General features: G+C 37.9%; 1 protein-coding gene across 1 annotated transcript; it reads left to right on the forward strand.

The window, feature by feature from the left end:
- Positions 1 to 15,260: 15,260 nt before the first annotated feature.
- On the forward strand, positions 15,261 to 22,371 carry f11r.1 (F11 receptor, tandem duplicate 1). Its single transcript, XM_026329094.2, has 11 exons — positions 15,261 to 15,446; positions 15,544 to 15,625; positions 18,567 to 18,626; positions 18,761 to 18,877; positions 19,297 to 19,437; positions 19,588 to 19,790; positions 19,883 to 19,985; positions 20,360 to 20,467; positions 21,225 to 21,237; positions 21,383 to 21,449; positions 21,581 to 22,371. The coding sequence occupies exons 2-11, from the start codon at positions 15,583 to 15,585 to the stop codon at positions 21,614 to 21,616; spliced, it is 891 nt and encodes a 296-aa protein (XP_026184879.1). The 5' UTR covers positions 15,261 to 15,446; positions 15,544 to 15,582; the 3' UTR covers positions 21,617 to 22,371.
- Positions 22,372 to 23,333: the final 962 nt, after the last annotated feature.

Raw genomic sequence — 23,333 nt, forward strand, 5'->3', positions numbered from 1 at the left:
TTTCCTCACATACAAATCCCTTCATGAGCCGGCTCCTTCATACCCTAAAGACCTCATAGTACCACATCATCCCAATAGAGCACTTCGCTCTCAGAGTGCAGGTCTGCTTGTGGTTCCCAGAGTTTCCAAAAGTAGAATGGTTTTGGTTTTTGGTGTTTATTTGTTGTTTAGTTTTGCTGTTCTTTTCTCTCTCCTCTATCCACTCACTCCAACCAGTTTAGGCAGATGGCTACACAGACTGAGCCCCATTCTACTGGAGGTGTCTTCCATTAAAGGGAGTTTTTCTTCTAACAGTCGCCTAGTGCTTGCTCACAAGGTATTTGTTGGGTTTCCATGTAAAAAAACTTAAACTGTTTTTTATTGTTACTTATTTGCCAATTTACAAATAAAGCACTGAGGCTGGCTGTGAGGAATGAGGCTCACTGCAGGATGGACATCCACTATTAAGCACAGGTGGAGCCCACACACTCTCATCCAGATCCCCAACAGCCATGACAGGTCAATAATGGCGTGTAAAATGATAAAAGAATAGAAACAATCTGGTTAAATATGAATCTTGTACATGAAACATAACAAGAGTTCAGCTGTTCTTAAATAAACTTCAGAAAACATCCCCCTAAAGTGTGAGACAGGCCCTGAATGAGTCACCAGTGCAGATATCTTAAATCATATCACCATCAGTGATAAACCTGTTACTTTTTTTACAGTAGTTCAGTTCTGGCTCATTTAGACTGTTGACTTCATCAGTGTTAATTCCATGACCCAGCAAGCACAATTTACTTTCACAGCTTATATAAAGGTTTGTCTGCGCAAGTCTTTCTTAAAAACTAACCGTTGTCATGCCGTTGTTATCACAAATAACATCTGAACATGTACTCGTGAGAAGTGCAATAAATGAATGAGCTGTATTGTTGTTGATTCACATTATATTAGCTCATAATCACATATTTTCTGTCTTTTACTTTCCAGGTTATCAGCCCAAGGCAGATCCCCAGTTAAAAGTTCTCCATGACTTTTGATCATTATCTGAACACATTTTGTTCCTTCCAACTATGACTCAGTCTCTACAGTTTCTCAGCTAACTGGCCCTGAATAAGTTGTGACCTGGGTTCCTGCACTGAGGCTTTAACAGAAGGTATGTGGTGCTGGGGAGGAACATATACTGTAAATGGAGACCTTAGTTTGAACAGGTTGAGCCTCTTAAGGCCTCAGTATGTTTCAAACAAACAAGGTCATACAACATGTTGTCTTAAGGTGCTTCTGCTCATTGCAAATGACCAGATTTCTCTCCCTGTTGCAGTTTTAATATCTGCTCTTCATAAATAGCCAGTTGGGTCAGTTGTTGTTTCTTTATTTTCCACCTCTACATGAACATAATGAAAATACAGCATCAAATATTGATTACGATTTATGCAAGTCGTGTTGTAGATTTCATGATTTATAAAATACAAGCGTAAAATAGCTGCCTGTGGTGCAAACACGTTGCATTTGATGTGTTTCCATGTGATGCTGTTTTTGTGTGGAAAATCTCCTTAAATTAGTGACTCCCCCTAAACAAAGCTATAAACAAAGAAAATAATGGGACTTTCAAGGTGGAATCGCAAGATGGCATAGCCCTTCAGATCAATAGTTTTGAAAACTAAACTAGTTTTCTTGGAGTTCACATCTACACTATAAAATGTAGCTGCTGGCTAAGCCAAGCGTTTGAAACATGAACAGCCTGCAACCCATGACAACCCACAGTTTGAGAATTACTTCCAGGAAACAGCAAAAACATAAAAACATTATAAAATATAAATAAATCGAATAAACTGTTTCTGTGCTATTATACAAAACCAGTTTGGTTAATAGATTTTACCGTTTGTAGGAAATATCCATTATCCAAACAGCCAAGAAAATGAATTTGAAATTGTTAATAAAACATCAAAGGGAAAAAGACAGAAAGCTGGTTGTTTTAGTGTCTCAGGGTTTCTTCCTACTACGGGTTCAGTCAAGCATGACAGACTTGCTCTCAGTGATAGCAGGTTCATTTCCTGTATGAAAACAAGCCACAATAGTCAGTCTCTTGTATATAGAAACATTTCTAATCAGTTTAATTGCAATATAACAATCCTAATTACTTAGATAACTAATAGGAAACAAGACATTAATATTCACTTTAATTACTCAACAATATTTGCACATTTTTTGTCAGTTAAGATTTTTTTTCTTTATCAGTACTGACAGCTAATTTCAGTCCTCCCAGCAGCATATCTCAAAGGTGTCATTTAAAGGTATGTACTGTACGCTTCTTAAATTACTCATTTGCTTCTAAAATTTTTTTTTTTTTTTTTTTTTTACATTAACACACTGTCAGCCATCTTCACAGCCACCCACACCTCTGTGGGTGGTGGGTGGCTGAGTGAGGGTTTCCACTGCCACCTGTTCTTTTTAAATGGAGCATGTCTTATCAGTCTCTTTGGTTACAAAACACACTGAAATATCCATATGACCTAACTTTGACCTAGCTAAGTTGTTAAATGTTTTGGGAAATATGTTTCCCTGCCAATAGTTACTGTGTGTTCAGATGAAATACAAGGGAAAATACAGAGCCAGTGGATTTGGATACAAAACTACTGTGCTCTCATAAAGCTATATAATTAATAAAGTAGTAGTTATTAATGATGTTATTATAATGAAAAGTACATACTCCTGATCAAATATTGACCATTTTTTTGGACCATATAAGTGAACATGGAGAATATGTGTCTGCCATCTGCAATTACTAAAGATATTAGTGAATTAAATCGCCTGATCGCCTTCCCAGTTAAAAACAAATAAAAAAAAACTTTTCTGCAAACTTATTCAAATCTTTTAAAAGTTGTGACAGGGGTAGCTTAGCTTAGCATAAACACTGGAAGTGGGTGGGAAACTGCTAGCCTAGCTCCTAGTCCCCATAAAGCCTGTCATATTTACATTTTTACTAGATAAGATAAAATGTGTTAATTTGTCAGCTTTTACCTGAGATTGGCTAAAGTAAACTAAGCAACATCTGTTGTTGCTTTTCTAAGAAGAAAATGCAGATGTGTTTCTTTAGAATAGGTCTTCTAACTTTGATTGCTACCCTCTGTTCAGAACGGGTTTTAAAAAGCACTGCTCAGTAAAAGTCAATATTCATAACATATATTAACATGTATTAATAAATGTGTTACATCTACTTCACTCTATTTGCATAATATTGTGCATTGCATTAATTGTCTGTAAAACTGGTGACTTTTAATTGAAATCAATACCACTCTTGTACCTATTTTATGTTGACCTGAACTACATTATTGTCCTCAAGTTTAAAACCTTGATGTAAAACGTTGAGATTTTGAATAGAGATTTAATCTGCATGAATTATGGCCTGTGGCTGTATGGCAACAATATTTTATAAATCATTAGGGAATTGTTAAAAAAATGTGAAATATGAAACATTTGTCTTTGTGACTCTAAATGTAAATCATTCAGCAGTAATACACATCATATGATTGGTTCAAAGTTGTTTTGCTGTGTTTCCACTTTTGGTTAATGCACCTAATTGACTCATAGAAAAACCAACAAAACTGTATTAATATCAGCATGGAGTGGAAGATAACTGCTTGTATAAATAAGGTGGATCTTTTGCAATAGTTTCTCCCAGGGGGAGCCGGTGGTCAGGACGGACTGCACAGCAAGCGGGGGCCAGACTAATTTATCAGTATGGCCCAGGCACAAAGCCAGAAAATTAGGTGGTTTGGGCCATTGGAGCTTTGCTAATATAAAACACAATATGCACATGCACACCCAGTGTCAGAGATGCAGAGCATCTCTGGATCTCTCACAGGGAGACCAGGATGAAGATTAATTCATGATGAGATTAACCTCGCAGCAGCCTGCTGCTCTGTCCCATCACATGATGCTTAAACAGGAAACAGAGGAAATCAGGTTGGTCATATGGATGCAAGAAATTCTGGTTACCTGCAACTCAGGGTTACTGAGTCAGGACAGAATCACATGGTTGCAACTGCTCCAAAACTGTTCATGTGGTAGGAAGCTACTGAATGTTTAATTTAGATTTCAGCCACAAGCAGAAAGAATATATACAGAGAGGACAGACTTAGACAAGAAGATGGTTGATGGCAGATGAGATTCTTTTTGTTGGAGAACTCCAGAAGTTAAAGTTTGGTAATTCACAAGATGTTTATACTTCTTTCTGCTCCTTTTCATTCATAACATTTATTTTCTCTCTATTTGTTCATATATATTGTATTGCTTATTAAATGAATGAAACAAATTATAAAATGAAATGGATTAAAATAACAGTGTGAATGTTCGACCACAGGGCCTTCCTGTGTGCTGTTTGCATGTTCTCCCCATGTCTGTGTGTCTGTGTGGGGTTTCTCCAGGTACGCCAGCTTCCTCCCACAGTCCATGCAGTTTGGCGTCAGGTTAACTGGACTCTAAATGGTCTCTAGGTGTGAATGTGAGCATTTGTGTCCATGTCTCAGCCCTGTGACAGACTGGAGACATGTTCGGGTTGTACGCTGCCTCTCACTTGTTGTCAGCTGTAAAAGTGTGTAAAAACTGACCTTTTGTTAAAGAGGTGTGAAATGTCAGCTACCTTCACATCCACGGAAGGCATTATGGGGTATTTCTCAAATGTGTATGGGGTAAGTAGTAATCTCAGTTATTGCAATTTATACTTAATACTGTTTAGCAGTTTAGCATTAGCAAACTGCAGGAAGGGCACACAGTCTGTATTGAATGGGGTTTTTGTAGGTAAAGGAAAGTAAAGTAAAGGTTATTTGTGATGACAGGAAGACATGACTTTTTTTTTGTTCCTTTGTACTGAGAGCCCATGTCATTTCCACACAGAAAATATTTCCCCTGGTTTCTCTGAACCCCTTATTATCACAGGAAGTGACTTCAGCTTCAGTTTTTGCTATTGTTCACGTGTTTGCTGTGAGTGACATCGTTTTGGTTTTGCAGTGCAGTTTACAGACAGCATAGAGACAGACTGCATTTCAATGCTTCAGTGCAAGAGTCCATCTAAGATTTCACTTGGCATGCATGATGAGTTCTCCAAAAATTACAGCCTACATCTCTCACATTAAAGTTAAAAATGCAGAACTTCTGCAATATTACTTAGATTTGATGAAGAGTTCCCCCTGCAGGACAAAAACTGGAAGCACCACCACAAACCTGACAGACACTGCGACTCAAGTGCTTTAATGACATCTAGTGGAAGAGGGAGGCATGTGCAAGGTATCCACATTAAACTGATTTTGCTATTGTTAGGTGGGGTCTGTTGGACTGGATTTTATGCAGGCATGCACTGGGCAAATAGTAGTTTTAAGACTGAGTGACAACTGTTTGTTTGTAAATGTGTGACACTCCTTTCAATTTTTTTACACACTTCACAAATTTGACAATATTTTCTTTATTTAAAATATACTTCTAAGTTTTGATTTTATTGAATAATTGAAGTAGCAGCACAGGTGCATTTCATAGATATGTAGAGAGAAAACAGGAAAAAATTAATTGTGCATAAAGTTTATTTGTTACTATAATTCTGATATAGCGTTCAGCACACTGTTTGAGGTACAGAAAGTAAATAACAAACTGATTTGCCTATTTGGAAAATAGAAGAACACCTTTATTTCAAGTACTATTTTCCAAACAATATCAAGAAGTAAAGCACCAAAAAATTGATGAGGGCGAAAATTTTTGACATTGAAGTAAAAAAATTTGGAAGTTGAAGTATGTAAGCAGCACAAAGAGCTTAGAGGCTCTAAATATGTGTGAAAGCGTCTACACTGTAAACATAAAATGCTAAAATTGAAGCAGCTTTGAAACATAAAGTTTCTATTGTGTTTATTACGACACACTATGAACATTAACACGTGCGTACTTAACACCTAATTTAAACATCATAGTGACTATTTCCTGTGTGCAACAATCATCTCTTCTCATCACCGTACTATTTCGCATTGCCTGTCCATTATTTATTACTAGTTATTGCAGAAGAAAAACATTACTCATTCAGCTGCAGGCTGTAGACCTAAAGCGTCCACCTCATCCACATAACTAAACAGATTTTGCAAATCTTTGCATTCAACAGTCACACCTTTTACATGCCTTTTTGGGCTGATTAGCATTGAACACTGAGTGATTCCCCCTCTCCCCCAATCATGTTACATATTTGTCTTTTTGCTGTTCAAAGGAAAATAACTATTATATTGCACTCTGATATATTTTTTTGCTTTGCTATAATCAGGTGAACCTAAGATGGTATCCAGTGTACAGTTACTGTTTTAATTCAGTTTAAAGGTACTGAGATCATTTGAGATGTACTCTACTGGCAGGAAAGGCAGTGTTTGACCAGCTATACATTACTGTTATTCATGTAAATGAATGACTGGTGTGGCTGTAACGAAATCCAAATTAAGAAAAGCATACAATGCTGAAAAGTTTTAATACAAAACCACAGAAATAATTTTTATATGGAAAAAGTGAGTTTATTGATAGGGCCCATAAGTATCATGGGAGACCTAATCTAGGCAATTATTTTAAAAACTGTCAGTAATCTACTCTATTATAATAGAAAATGAATACTGTTGCTTTTGTTTGCACTGCCTTTGATTTGTTATCCTCAAGATTTCCTTTCCCCTTTGATAGCAAAGCGTTCAGTGTACAGTGGTGACCATAAGGTCTATTACATAAAATCCACCAGCCTTCAGTCGTCAAGCCAAAGTGTCTCAAAACTCATGTGAAAATGTCCAGTTTCACGCCTGAGTTTATGGACTCAGGAGACCAACAGCCACAGGAAGTGACATCACCAGCGACAAAAGCCAGGGTGCAGACCTGAACATTACACTTATTGCAGAGCAGATTGGAAGGATTCCTGCAACAGAGCAGAAGGTGAGTTTAAGGCGGGGGTGTAGTGGCATTTGGGGAAAACACATAAGAAGCTGAAGTAAACTCTACTCACTGTGATGCACAGCCATACTATTCTCCTTCCAGCTGCTGCCTTGGTAAACCCTGCAGGTGTATGTGTAAGGCTTCTCATCAGCCATCGGGGCCCAGGTGAGGCGGCACAGAGTGGGAGAGACCAGGCTGACGTTGCTCCTCCTGCGATCCTCAGTGGACACGTAGATGACAGCGTTGGGGTAGGTGCTGCCCACCAGCCGGCTGTCCTGCCGATACTCACAGTAAGGCCCGGGTACCTCATAGGTGGGAGGGAACTCACAGTCCACCCTGACATTTCGCTCCAGGTAAGTTAGACATGGAAACATCTGAGGTCCACGCGGAGTGAAGAAAAATGCTGACACAGAGTTCCCTGGAAGAGAGATAATTAAGATGTGAAAGCTGTAATATGGGAGACGATTCACTTTGTTGCAGGACAGTGATCCCAAACATAAAGCCAAAACTACACGAACATTTCCGTTAGGAGAGACTCTATGGCAGCAAATTCAAACAATTATTAAAACTCAATATATATATATTATATGTTATTTGAGTCTTTGCAGATATTTAAACCCACAGTCTCACCTCCTTGTCATGTCCCACTCACAGGCTATTATCAATTATAACTTAGCCTAATAAAGCACTAGTATAATAAACTAACTTGTAAATCGACGTTTGATTTACATAACTCAATGAAACTCTACTGATGTATAGTGCAATGACATCTTTGCTCTGGCGTTACTATAAGTTTACATTTCTTTTTAAAGTGAAAATTCTCTGCGGTCTGGAGACAATTTAACACTGATGATCCAGAAGCAAATAATAATAATAATAATAATGAAGAAGAAGAAGAGGAATTACACAGCCTACTGTGAGGTTGAGTCTGGTGAGTTATCATTATCCTGGCAAAGAGGAGACAGGCCGTGGCGAACAGCTGCAGCTCCATGGCGATTGGTATCAGTCCGGTCAGATCAGTCACCTTCACTCCACGTTACTGCCTGGCAGTGATCAACATGGGACATCATGAGAAAGTTGAACATGCAGCCATCAGTGAACACCATCAGTGATTAAAGCAGAAAACCGCTGGCCCCGCACCTACAAGCGCAAACTGCACTGGGTTATGTGGCATTGCATCACAACATACAGCTTGTGTAGGCTTTGCACTAGCTCAATAACGGGCCTGAATATGCAGCACTGTCTGCAGCCCAAATGCAGGCAAGACTACGCCCATGCAGTGTCTTCTCACTGCAGCAAAGCTCTGAGCCTTCCTTCACTGTATATGCGCACATCGTGTCCTTGTCACTGGTCAAAGAGTGGGACAGACATGCAGATGTTTCTGACACATGCAGAAAGAAAATCCTCCAATTTAGTTTTATTTATATTGCATTTAACGCTTAAATCTCAGCACTCATCAAAAACAGCAACAAACATAATTAAACCGGGTGAAATGGGTAAGACAGAAGCTGAAAATGTGTCTAACCCTTATGTTTTCCTCAGCAGATGAGACAGACGGTCTGACCTGATATTTGGTCCCAGGAACAACGCGGTCATGCCATCCGTCAGTAACGTTTGCGCGGCCACAGCAGTCGACAGTTTATGTGAAGTTTACATCAATTGCATTAAAATTAAATTTAAACACTATTCCTATATCCGCTTTTACTTTGAAATCCGGATGTACCTCTTCCTTTGTGTTGAGTAGGCTACACCAAAAAGCTGAAGCTCACTAAAGCTCTTCATAATTCACAACATAATTAATAAATTAACTTATGTAAAATGCTGTTTAATGTACCGTTTGTCGGATGGACATAAGGACGAGGTGTGAGCTTTACCGTAATTATGCAATTACCGTAAACTTCAAATCAACTGCGCACTTTAATTATAGTGACGGTATACAAGTAATAAAAAATAAGTTTCTCCTCTTTTTTTTTAATTTTTTTTTTAATAATAAACTACTCATTAACTTTGTTTCCAGAAACATCAGGCAGATGTAACTGGTTTCTTAACATAAAAGGCAGTATTATGTTATTATCTGATCTATGATTACAGTCTGAAAAAAAATAATTAAAATGCTTTTATTTAAACAGAGTAACAAAGTAAATACAACAAATGAAGTGTACACCATACAGTGAGTTAATGTATCCAACTGGATCTGCCTGCAGTTCAAAACCAGTTCAGCTAAGACATTGCAAATGAAATATCTTGACACTGTATCATTGGGTGATTATTATTTAGCAGCACAGGTACAGGCACAGGTTACTTTAAAAGTAAAAACTCCATATTTGTCACATATACAGGGCCTGTCTATTTTTATATAAGTGTGATTTAACAATACTCTGGTTTCCTCCCACAGTCCAAAAACATGCATGTCAGGTTGATTGGTGACTTTAAATTGCCTGTAGGAGTGAGTGTGAGTATGAGTGTGTGAGGTTGTCTGTCTTTGTGTGTCTATATGTGGCACTGCAATGGACTGGTCACCTGTCCAGGGTGTACCCCTGCCTTCCACCCGAGAGAGAGCTGGGATAGGCTTCAGCAGATCCCCGTGACCCTGATCCAGGAAAAGCGGGTATAGAAAATGGATGGATGGATGGATGGATGGATGATTTAACAATGACAGTGTCTATACAGTGTCAGAGAATATGCATGGCAGGTTTATCATGACATGTTTATGACAGTCATGACACAGTAAAAGTAATGCAGTTACCCCAGCACAGGTCACAGTATTTCTTTAAGCGAAAGATAAGCACTAGAAAATAAACGTGCAAACATGGAAACTGTACAGTTTATTTGTGGTTCTTGAGAGGAAAGTATCAGAAGAGTGTATAATCCACAGTTTTAAAAGGTAGTGCAGTTTGATAGTAGTTCAATATCATACAGTACCCATAATACATACTAGAGTAATAGAGTAGACCAGAGTACTGCAGTGTATCAGCAGCAGCATCCAGCAGAGGAACAGTGGGGATCACTACAAATGTTTTATCTATTTTTGATGGTCAAAAGGGAAGAGACACGCATTTATAATAAGTTTATGATCCAAAATAAAATGACAGATATCCTCTGCTTTCATTCGCAGTTTGTGTCTTACAGAAACCTCTGCAACACTTCTGCCTGTGTCCTGGGAGACTGCTTCATTATGGCACTTCGGAAACTGTCTAGCAAGGACCTTCACAAAATGGATGAGCAGGGTGAGGAGGATACAGAGGATGCAGTGGTTACAGTGAGAGGATACTGTGGGTTTAATTCCAGTGGATTTGAGAACATGAAAATCTAATTGTTCCCAGTGTTTTAGGTGACGTCGTTTACATCGCCTTAGCAGGTACAGATTTCATGTCCCATTATGTATTTGTTAAACTATATAGTGCTATTGTTGTGGCTGTGTATATGTTTGTTGAAGCTAGGCAATAAAGGGGCCTGATCTAGTCACCCGCATGCCAAACCTAATAACCCACCAGACCACTAACTCACTTGCTGATACTGGTGACGCTGCACTACTGTAAATATACAACTTCTGGATGGATTGCCATTAAAGTTGGCTAATGTCATAACATTGGTGATATTCTATATTATTCTACATGATCATGTCTTTGGTTTAGAGTTGCAATGATCAAAGGATTAATGGATTACTCTACAATTTTGGTAATTGTCAAAAATCTGACACATATTCTCTGATTGCACCTTTTACAATTTCTTGATTTTATGTCATTAACCCAGAAGAACCTAATGCAACAACGGCATCAGAAACACCGCAGTTTTTTAAAATAATATCACGGGTACCCAAATTCACCACAGTGTCACATGACTGCACCAGGATGTTCAGTAGATGTCACTGAGGGACTTCATTAAGGTAAGGTCAAGGAGAATGCTGTAAAAAGAAACCTTCCACTACAGCATTTGTGAAAGCTCTGCTACCACGGGTTCTTATGTGTTAAAAGCTGGATATCTTTGGGTTCTGATGTGGGACAAGCGGTCTGTGTATTGTCATGCAAGCTCATATACTCTGGTAAAACAGAGGGTAAAAATCTGTGAAAAAAAAAAAATCTTCATAATATACTGAGAAATGTCCCCAGAGTCCACTGGAGCAGCATTTTATCCCACCTTCTTTCTCCCCCTCCCTCTCTCTTGTCCCACTCCCTCCCTCTTCTATGTTTCTTCTATAAGCCGACCTCTACTGTATCTACCCCTGGCATCACACTGCAGAGCACTGAGGAAAGCTCAAACTGCATCAGACGAGGTGAGACTGATTCATATACTAATATATTCTAAGTCTGAGATAAGATAAAATATGGAATCGTGTCATACAGAACTGTTATCCTTCTGTCTCTCATTGAGAATGAAATGTTAGGTTAAACACAGGAATCAGCATTAAAGCGAATATTTAAATGAAGATGTGGGGATTCACTCAAACAAACAATAGCTTAACTGCTTTATGATTTTTTTATCATTTTAATTACAAGAAAGAAAATGCATATTCTCTAGAGAGGTTATGCACAGAAATGCGTCAGTGTTGGCACTTGACCAGCGAAGTTTGCAGTTCATCTCTTTGCAGTGCAAACAGTGAGGCAATATTGTACTAAGTTGGTCAGCAATACAATACCATGAGTTTTCCACACTAACCTCCGTGGGTTCAAATTTACAATGCAGAAATGTAGTATGTCCCTGAAATCTGACCCCACTCTTTATAGCATAGTCAGCTTTATTTGTTTGGGACCTCGATAATGTAACGACATGAAAGTAAAATAACTAGGCTGCCTGTTTGGTTCTGCTGTATAGTAATTGCCTGGAGTGAGTTTGTGCTGACTGGTTTTTCCAATTTCTTTTTTTTTTTAGGAAAGTTATGAGAATGTTCTTTCTTATCACAATTTTACTCTTTGGTAAGATTATTTATGGTTCACATAATGTTTATAATACATTTTTCTAATGTTTGCTTGTTTTGTTCCTTCACTGTGAATGTTTTTTTTTTCTCATCTGAGAAGTGAGTTTCTGGTATCAGTGAGCATGCATAAAATTTCTAAATGTGTGTGTTTTAATGGGTTTGGATGACATCTGATCATGCACACAGGCTTTGCGTCAGCTCAGAAGGTGATACAGTTGACCTACTGCTCCATAGATGAGCACCATCTCAGAATGGATTGCAAATATTCACTTTCCGCTGAGTCACCAGAGGCATTTTGCAAATACACAATGGGTGAAAAAGTCCTTGACACCACTGATCCAGATGAAGAGCAACCTCCCTCACTCAAGGCTCGTGCCAAAGTACGTATCTTTCCAGGCAACATCTGTCGACTGCTGTATAAAAACCTGCCCAATGGCAAAACCAACTTCACCTGCAACATCAAACAGGCTGAATTAGGCCCGGCATTGAAAACCTCAACAGTTGAGAAAAGTAAGTTTGTGCTTCTGGTCATTGTTTACCACAGGTATACTTACATTACATTACATTATACATACTTACAGGATTACTATTGCAACAACACATCATCAGTAGGGTAAAACTAACCTGTCTCAGGACGGTCTAAACCCAGCTTATTACTTTACATGCAAAAAGAAAACATGGGAGTGGCTACTGGACAAAATGCTCCGCCTCCTGAACTTGCATTATATTTTCTTATTGCAGAGCTCCTCCTCCCCTGCTCAGCATGGAGTGTCCTATTACAAAGCTGCAGTGGCCTACTGCTGACCTTGATGACACTTGGCATGCTACTGGAAAATCACTGGCTGTGAACTGCTGCATAAATTAACACTGCACCCATAATCATCTGGTTACTGCTACTGGACTCTCCACGAGTTGTGTACATGCGTAAACTACAATGAGTTGAAGTGAAAGTATGTACAGTATATACTGTATTTGAGAAGTCACAGGTTGCAAACTCTGCATCAATACTAAGCACATGTACTACTGCATATTCTTTATACTCTGCAGTACTCTCACATATAATCAGCTGTTGAAAAGTTTGCACAAATCTGTCCATATTCAATTTTGACAGACTTGTTGATGAGTAAAAAGCATGAATGCGACTTCATTAAAAATTTAAAGTCTATATTCTGCAATATTTAATATCTTAATATTCAATACTTTACTGAAAAGCTATCAGCGAAGACAGGAAATAGGACACACCCTAAAAAGACATGAAAATGGCCTTTTCTATAGAATATAGCAAGTGAAATTTCCTCAGCTGAACATTGATGCAACACTCTGCAATGTGACATTAATGGAAGAGAACTGACTGAAATCTCTCCCCTGTGTCTTGTCTTGCCAAATGATGAGGGCAGACAGAGGCGACCTTGTGGCACACAGGTCTACTGGCAGAAGCTGTAGGATCAAGACAGGGCTGCACAGACGGCTTTGGTAGTATTTAATCTAATAATACCCACAGAAATTGATTGACTACTGATGCATGTATAGGTACTTATGTCTCTACTCAATAATGTTCTGAGAAGGTGATACATTTTAAATCACTCAAAGATTTGAAAGAACCTAAAACAATATAAAAGTGTTTTTATTTTGCTTTTCACTTGTGCCTGACACACATGATCTATGTTCAGCTGAGGCTTGTTGTCATAAATATGCAGTATGCCTCTGAGGGCTATAAGGCAGCTCCACATTGATGGGATGATATGAACAATATATTTATGGTACAATCTTTTCTCTGATTATGTAAGATGGTATGTAGCCAAAGCACAATTATTTAAATGCACTGAAAAGCACTGCCGTACTATGCATTGTATAATGATAGTAAACTGAACTGAGTGTTAAGGTAGTTTTTGTTGAGTACTTGGCACCTGGCTCTGGATAAAAGCATCAAAACGTTAAATGTAATGTACACTACCAGTTTGGAATGAAATAAATGAGAAAGTGTGTCCAAACTTTTGACTTTTTGTGTACATGTTAAGTGAATGTGTTTATGCCTGAAATCCCACATGCATGTGTTGCATGTCATACTATTATGCTGAAAGTGCAGTTGATCTCCTGTAGAGGGTAACACTGAGTCAAGTCAGTCAGTACTATAAAGTGCTGAAAAAAGAAAAATCATTGCAGGGATGAGAATATCCATCCATCCATCCATCCATCCATCCATCCATCCATCCATCCATCCATCCATCCATCCATCCATCATCTATACCTGCTTATTCCTATTTAGGGTCACAGGGATCTGCTGGAGCCTATCCCAGCTCTCTTTGGGTGAAAGGCAGGGGTACACCCTAGACAGTTCGGGATAAGAATTTTAAAAAGTAAAAATATGTAAATGTTGTTGGGGCAAACGATTTAGGTAGCACAGAGTTTTGAAACACTTATGGCTAAAACATGTATTTTTATTCTTAAAATATCTTGAAAACAGCTGAATTTATGGCTTTTCCTCATTAATGAGAACTGTAATACCACCCCTTTCATAAGACTGTTTGGCCTAATGCAGAACAAAGATTTGGTCCATTAAGTGTCTTATGAAGGTCTTGACAAACAAGAAGGAAAATGATGCTGTCATTTTCTGCAAAACCTGTAATTTACTTAAAACTAATAAAGAGTGCCTAATCAGTATGCATGTTATTAAAGTATTTTCATTACTGATATATAGAAATGCATTTACCAGACACACTGGCTCCCATAGCTACAGCATTACCAGTATTATGCAGATAATCAATTAAAATATCAAAAATGTCAGGGCTCAGTTCACCAAACTGAGGAAAACATTTTAAAGTTAAAGTTACACTTTCCTCACACTTGAGTCATCATGTCTGCTCTACTGCATGTACTGCTGTTTAGTTCTGAGAAAACTAATACGTGTGTGTTATATTGCATTTCATAGGGCTGAGTCATGCACCTGGCACTATAGTTTCACTCTGACAATCTTTTTTCACCATCATGAAGATAGATAGATAGATAGATAGATAGATAGATAGATAGAGAGATAGATAGATAGATAGAGAGATAGATAGAGAGAGAGAGAGAGAGAGAGAGAGAGAGAGAGATAGATAGATAGATAGATAGATAGATAGATAGATAGATTGATTGATTGATTGATTGATTGATAGATAGATAGATAGATAGATAGATAGATAGATAGATAGATAGATAGATAGATAGATGAAGAAGGGAGGTAACATAATACAGCTGATACTCATCCAGCATTCACTGTTTGTGTACTAGTGTAAACTGTCTGCAGATCCACTGACACCAGGTTTGCTGAACCTTTGTTATGAAACATTTCGCTTTGTGTTTTTGCACTCTTTCCCATTTTTGTTGTTGTGTTCCTCTGCACTGCTTTAATAAACACGAGTGAAATGGGAGCTTAAAGACAATGTGAAAGGAAGCGGTGCATGGGCTGAATAAATAATGCTGAGCCAGCAGCTTTCCGCTGGTTTCTCTCCGTGTTTTCCAGTCAGTCCGGTCAAACCGGGTTCTCTGTTCTGGCGTCGCTTGCTCACCTGAAAAAATATCCCATAACCGGAAGTTACCGAGCTCGTTGGCACCTGGGCGGACTCTTTAGGTGAGTACAGACACTAGTGAGGGTGGAAACGTCGATACAGGGAAGTGAGAGTTTAAAAACAGTGGTAAACTAGGTGTTTTTTTTGGACCCCGGGCAGATTGGTGTGCGTGTCGTCGCGGACTGAACCTTGGCCGACATGTTTGTGAGCACCTTGGCTTTGTTCTTCTTCACAGCGACAGGTGAGACACTTTGGGAATACGTGTTTTAGTCTGAGAGCAGTCGACGCCAAAGCCTTTGCTGCAGTTGAACCCAACAACAACAACAACAACAACAGTTTTAATAGCTTTTTAGCCCCTGAATACCAGATGAACTGTTGCTACTGCGCTTTTCTCTGAGTGAGCCTGGGGCCTGGGGCCTGGGGCTGTGCTCCTCAGCAAAATGTCTCTGTTGTCCTGCTGGTGACAATGTGAAGTAGGTATCTGTGAGGATAGAATAAGATTCTTGAATGTAATCTATAAGTCGCAGGGTATTTCTAACTTTAACAATGTAATGCAGCGGCAGATAAGGCCGATCTACACCCTAAGAGGAGGAGGGGGAGGAGCAGCTGCTAAATCAACAAACATATGTAGGAAGGTAGACTTGTTTTTCTCCTGGTTTACCACCACAATTGAATTCTGATTGTCAGAAGAATGCTCTACAAATACAGCCCATGTATCAGAGGCCTGTTTGTTTTGTTCCTGCAGTGATCCATTAACTTTATTCATCCCCACATTCAGGTGCCACAGCTGTAATATGTATAATATAATATTATGTGATAACGTTGTACAAGCATATGAGAGTAAGGTGAGTGAGTTGTCAGATGGAGTCATTCTGCAACCAAACATGAATACAGAGGCAAACAGTGAGAGGTTCAGTGACTGTGTGTTGATCCTTCACACACTGGGAACACTGGAAACCATCCAGAGTTACAAGAGAGTCAGGAATGAGTTCATTCATCCATGTTTCCTTTAAGCATTAGAGTTTGATGACAGTCCTATCATTAGACGTACTCATGAATGTTATAGAGCTTTAACGAGGCCACAGTTAGATCAATACTGAACACACAGGACATCCCACAAGAGTTTCCATTTTGAAAGGAGATTTTTGTCTGTAAACTGCATGTCATAAAGACGGAGGTCGCCTCATACAACACCACACAAATTTGTCATGACTGTAAACGTGTGCTATTAAATGAGCTATTTTTCCTTTCATCAGTAGTCAAGTTAGATTGTAAAACCTACAGTATAACTTGTTCTTCATCGTGATTTGCCTTTTAAAATATCCAATCTGAAGTCAGGAAATACCATAACGATGGTTTGCGTCCCATTTAATTTTTTCTGATTTGATTAAAAGGTACTGCCTGTAGTTTGCTTATTGTTTGTTGTGCTGTATAAATAGGGCCCTGTGCAATGCAGCTTATTTCCCTCCAGACCTTTTGTACTCAACAGAGAAGTTCACTGTTTTGCTTTAAATTGACTTCTGCCCCAACCCTGATACTCAGAAATAATTCAAACAAGGAAGTCATGGAGTATTGTGGTTTCATTTTACACTGGAGGCTTTTCATGCTGATAAACCAAAACTGTGACTGTGCTGCCTTATCTCAACTGCAACCGCCCGTGAGAAACGTCTGCAGGGTACATTAGTAGGCTGTCATTAAAGTATGGGCATTGACAATGCATACTGCAGTAACAATGCAATTTGCTAAATTAAATCATCCAACTTAACTATTGGTATTCATGTCAGTTTACAGTGTTGATATATCAATATTTTAATTCTGTGAGTGATCAATGATTAACTGCTGATCTGTGTAGTTGAATCCTCTCTGACAACATGGAGTAGTTAATTTGCGTTAAGTGTTAGTGCTGAATTGTAATGTAAATTGGGGCAACTGATACATATACGGTGTGACTGAGAGTCACAACATAGATGAATGATTTAGTGCCTTATGTTTCTGCTGTAGCACTGCTGTGCCTGAAAAGACCCAGTTTCAGTCAGACTATTGGTAGTTTCACCGGAAGCTTTGTGGCTCAGCAGACAGGAATGAGACGCTTTTTTTTTTTTTGGTCCACACCCTGACTATTTAAGGGCTTGCTCTGAGTGTTTGACCTGGGGTGTATTCTTAAATCTTAAGTGTTTTTTTTTTTTTTCTGTGATCTTTATCAGTATATCAGTTTGTGAGGTGCCATTGTAGAGATGACGAGCTTGAAATCTTAGTACAGTTATTGTCTTATCAAATCTTGTTTGTAGGGCTGAGACAAAAGTCTTTAAAATGTTAGAAAACAATAAAAACTGCCCACTTCAGTTTCTCAAAGGTCTAATTGACTCGTTCATATTGACAGTTTTGTGAAGTCACAAACCGAAATGTTCAGTTTGGTTTTTGTGTTTCATTTATTGTTTTGTTTTTTAATAAATGGTTTGTTTTGTCCAAACTGGTTTAATCTGTCAAGCCATTAATGTACTAATCATTTCAGCTGCACTTGTTTGGATTACTCTACTTCTATCTTCATGACTGAGTCCTTGCTCTTTCTCCTGTCAGTCATCTTTAGACTTTCCATGTAGTTCAAAACCATAATGTCACTTTTACGAGCAGACCAATCGGAGCACCGGCTTCACATTATTCTGTGATGGAAGTAAAAACTTTTGAACTGATGCTAATCTCAATCCAAACCAAATCTCCCCTGGCCTCAGATCTACCAGGCTTCATGTGTACTTGCTGCTTTTTGTCTTCAGCCTTATAAATATTATAACACGAGGTGCTTTTATCTCGCCTCTAAATAGCCTTATCCTTAAAATGGGAAGAGATTAAAATGCCTCCTAACCCAGTAACCACATCATGATGGTGATGTTTGACCCACTGATTTAATAATGATAATAATAATGTCTATCACATCTGAACGCAATAACTGCATTTAAGGCAAGGGAGACTTTAGGTGTAGCATCTTTAGAGGCAATGTTCTATTTTAAGCAAACTCAGTGAACCTTGAATTATGTAAAGTAAGTCACACAGTGGTTATTGTTCCTCTCTATACTTATATGTTTTACTTCTGTTGTGCAGTATATGCATATGTTGAAGTCTACCAGGATCAGTTCATTAAATACAAGGTGTATACGTCTAATTACATGTTTAATTTTTGTGTCCAGGTGTGAGTGGCTTTTCAGTCACTACCTCCACTCCAGACGTGCAGGTGAAAGAGAATGATGGTGAGTCTTATAAATTCATTTGAATGTGAATCTTTATGGCTTTTTAAAAGTTTTATCAAAATGCAAAGAAACAAAAAAACAAAATTTACGTGTTGTTTTTGGCTCTATTGTGAACTTAATTTCTGTTATTTCAGGGGCTGACCTGAAATGCTCTTACTCAGCGGACTTTGGTTCAAATACAAGAGTTGAGTGGAAATTTGAGGACAGGAAAGGCTCACAGACTTATGTGGTTTTTGATGGGAAACCAACAGGTAAACATCTATACATGTAGGCATTGCTCAAGCATGAATGTTTTACACTATTAGTAGTATTATTATTAGAAACACTTAAAATGCTACATATCTCAACTCTTTTAAAAAAATTCCCAAATGTTATAACATGACATACCACAAATTAAATACATTATTCAGTTGTAGACAGATTCAGTGGATGTGTATATTATCTCTACGCAATCCTACCAAAGTTGATGGCATTCATAATTTTTAAATCTCAGAAGTTCCCTGACAATGTCACAATTGCTTGTGCTTTGTGATGCAGATCCAGATTCAGGTTGAGAGTTTACATATGTTTTGTATCTTTTAAGGGCAGTTGTGATGGATTAGGCTGCTTTGGAAGAATTATGTGCTCTCTGGATGTTTTTAAGACATATAATGCTACAATTCTTCCACAGCACAATATACCGACCGAGTGACAATGTACGATAATAATCTGAGAATATCCAAACTGACCCGTAAGGATACTGGATTCTATGACTGTGAGGTGTCTGGAAATAGCAAGTATGGGGAGGCCAGAGTGAAGTTGACTGTTCTGGGTAAGGCTGCTTTTCAATCACGTTCTGAAAATGTGTCTTTGGATTTATAATCTTCCACTTCCACTGACATAAAATTATTGTTTTTTACTGTGTGCTATTCCTGTGTCTGTGTTGTGGTTGTACATGAAAACTGAATATTATTTTCCACAGTGCCTCCATCTCAACCCGTATGTAGGGTCCCTGACACAGCCACAACAGGCAGGGCAGTTCTCCTTTCCTGCTATGATCCTGATGCTTCACCTCCTCCTATATACAGTTGGTACAAAGATGGCGTCCTTCTGCCTTCTAACCCCAGCACGATTTCTTCCTTCAAGAATGCCACCTACAAGCTAAATACACAAAATGGCAACCTGGTCAGCTACAATAATTTTTTTTTCACCATCTTTACTATGACAGCTGAGGTCCCTCCAACCTTTAAAATTCAAAATGTACTCTGCCTCCTCAGGAGTTCCCTGCTGTGACCAAGATGGACTCAGGTCAGTACTCCTGTCAGGTTTCCAATACTGCTGGTCCTCCTCAGACCTGTAAAGCCACGAAAATGGAAGTTCGTAAGTGCCCTGCATCTTCATTTCAAAAGCATGCTATAATTGTAGCTGATCAATGTTTTTTTCCTTAACAGAGGATGAAAGAAATGAAAATAAAGTTATGTTTCCCAGAGTTGGTAATCTTTAAACCAGTTTCAACCACTGTAGTGGGCTGTATGCCAATACTTAAAGGACAGGTTTGGCTGCATCAAAGGAATATATTTCATCATGAAGCTAAAACCTTCATTGTCAATGATATTTTAGTTGTATGGACCCTGGAACAGTTATACAGTACACTTTGATGTTTTTTTTTTTTTTTTCAGAAATGTGTACCAAGATGTTTGACTTTAATTCAGCTATTGAACCTTAAAATATGATTATTATTTTTTTTTTCCAAGGTGACCTAAATACTGGAGGAATTGTTGCAGGTGTGCTAGTGTTTCTGCTGCTAATTGCCCTCCTGGCATTTGGCATTTGGTATGCCTACAAGAAAGGATACCTGCCCAGTGAGTTTTTGTTTTTGTTTGATTTTGGTTACATTATATTACAATCACACCATTATTTGAATTGGGTAACTATCAAAACTATACACAGAATTGACATAATATTTTTAATAGTCACACAGAAATGTCAGTATTTCATGGCTACAAAAACGATAGAATTACTAAGGAAATAGTAAAGTGTATAACTTAATATTTGAATAATATGTTAAGCTAATATTTCAAAATGAAACTGTCTACTAAAGATATTGCCTTATATAGGCTTTCCAGGGGTTGTATATGAGTTGAAGTTGGGATGCAGACAGAGGTGTGAGACAGAGATACTGTTTAGGCTGACAGGTGCATGCTGGTTTTCTAAAAACCTGAGGTTGGATTTGTAGGTTGGTCCACTTAACAGCATGGTCAGTAGCTGGACCACCAGCAGCAGCAGTGACAGACACACACAGCTTGTCAAAAGTATTTTACAGGCGTTATCACTGGGTTAGAAACCATGGGGAAAAAATGCTGCTTACAACTCCAAAGTTAAAAATTGGCACATTTTTTAAATGTTCACATATTCAGGATACTGTTACTTTCAGATGTATTTTCAATATGAGCAAGTTTATGCTCTATATGGCAGCAGCATCATAAAGCATGTTGTCCATGACAGACAAAACTAGTATGAACTCAGTTAAACAAAGACAGCAGGAAGGTTTCTCTGGGATGCTGATATGCATGTAAGTTTTGTATCCTACTGACATAGTTTCCTTTTATTACTTTACAGAGAAGCAAGAAAGGTAAGATGGCTTTTCTTATTTACCAGATAGTCCATAAACTGGTTTTCTCCTCTAGAGTTGCTGGTTTGATTCAGATTACATTTCATTAATACATTTACATTTAAACAGGTCTGTTGTATCTTTTTTTTTTTCACTCTCCTTGCAGGAAATCAAAGCCCAATGTGGTCTACCAACCCACTACGACATATGGGGACCATGGGAACCAACAAAATGTAAGTATCAACTTGTCTTCTTCCACCTTCCAAGCATTGTTGTTCTAAATAAAACACGGTCAAGTATGTTTTGATTAGAGCAGTTTTGGATTCTGTAAAAATGTTGTGATTATATTGGATTTGTTTTTCAGGGGGAGTTCAAACAGAAGTCGTCATTTGTGGTGTAGTGTGCAAGCAGAAGTCACTACAAGAGAACAGCTTTTTAAAATTTCTTTCAACATGTTTGTTTTAGAAAATTTATTGGTGCCTTTTTCTATTTGGTATTTTCCTACAGATAGGTAATGAGGCCTCTTTCATACAATAGTAGGTTGTTAATAAAATGAGTTTGGACACCCAATGCCCCATTTTTAGTCTCGGCACGTGTCTCCTAATGACAGTTTCTTATATATGCATCTGCATCGAAACACATAAATCAAAATGGGACAGATGTACAGATAACCCCAGTACCACTAATAGGAACAAAAATCATGTACATAAATGTTTATTTTGCTGTGTGTGTGAATGAAAGTGATTACCTTTTTGTGTGCAAATACAAAGTCTTGAAAAAATTCTTTTTAAAACTATGACTCTGATTTTATTTACTAAACCATCAACTGAATTTTCTCTAGTACAACCTTATTAGTGTGTGTGTATGTGTGTGTGTGTGCTGAAATACTGAGGGAGCTTGAATATCAAAGCTGGATCACTGCTTTTCATTCACCTTTTTTGTAAACTGCAAACTTGTCATGTTTAATATTGTTTATTAAGGTTCTTATTTCTTGTTAATAACAAAGCTGTTTTCACATCTATGATTTAGAACAATTTAAAAATCAGTAGATTGTAGTTGTCACTGAGTTTACTGATATTTAAACTAGTCCACAGTAGCTTTACTTCATGTGTAGGTAATGTGCAAACTGTTTCATATTAAGATTTTGCACATCCTGAAAATACAATTTATAGTTAAACCATACTACCTATGTTTTTAAACCTTTATGCTACACAGGCTTATATAATATGGTGATCTTTGAGTGTAGTTTGACAGCTCAATGATGAATTGGCAGTAAATTTTACTAGCATTTTCCTATCGAATCATGTGTAGCCTTATGATTAACTAACCAAACTGTGCTGATGTGATTGTCATACTATTATTTCTGTCCTCTACCTCCAGACACTAAAAGAGCATTGATTAATACATTTTTTTCATGCCACGTGTTCTCAGGTCATGTGTTAAGAGATTCGATAACAGACAATGTGTCTTATGAGGTTGTACAGTCTTTTTATTACATTATTTGAACTGGGAAACACTAGTTTTTCTAAACTGCTTCACCTTTGTAGAAATTTGGATCTGATATCAGCTAAAGATTGTAACTGTGCTTTATAAGTTGGTTAATTAAAATGTGTTGTAAAATTGGGTCTACTGTTGTGTGTCGAGAAGTTAATAATCTGACAAGGACAAATTTGTGAGGTTGTAACTCGTAGGCCTTGCATCTAGTATGCAAGACTTGGATACATTTTTATTCCTGGCTATGTCTGAAAGTGTCTTAAAGAATATTTTCTTGTCAATACCAAGACTTTCACATTTAGGCTCTGTGACACTGCTGCACTGTGACTACTGGACCCGTTTCTTGTTTTTGCAAGTTGCATAAGTTTATTGTTGACCACTGAGAGTTGAGTTCTGAATACTATACTTGTCATATAAAAGGAAAAACATACAGTCATAAAGGTACATGATGTTGAGCATGATGGGATGCTGATTGCTTAATCCTCAAAATGTACTTATATTTTTACTATTACAATATTACACATTTGGTATTAGTTCCCACTGCCTGAATACAAAGATTATAGTTATTTACACTTTGCACTATACAGCTAAATGAGGAGGGTAGATAATTGGATTGATTTGTT

This window comes from Mastacembelus armatus, chromosome 14 (assembly GCF_900324485.2).
Source record: "Mastacembelus armatus chromosome 14, fMasArm1.2, whole genome shotgun sequence".
Lineage (NCBI taxonomy): Eukaryota > Metazoa > Chordata > Actinopteri > Synbranchiformes > Mastacembelidae > Mastacembelus > Mastacembelus armatus.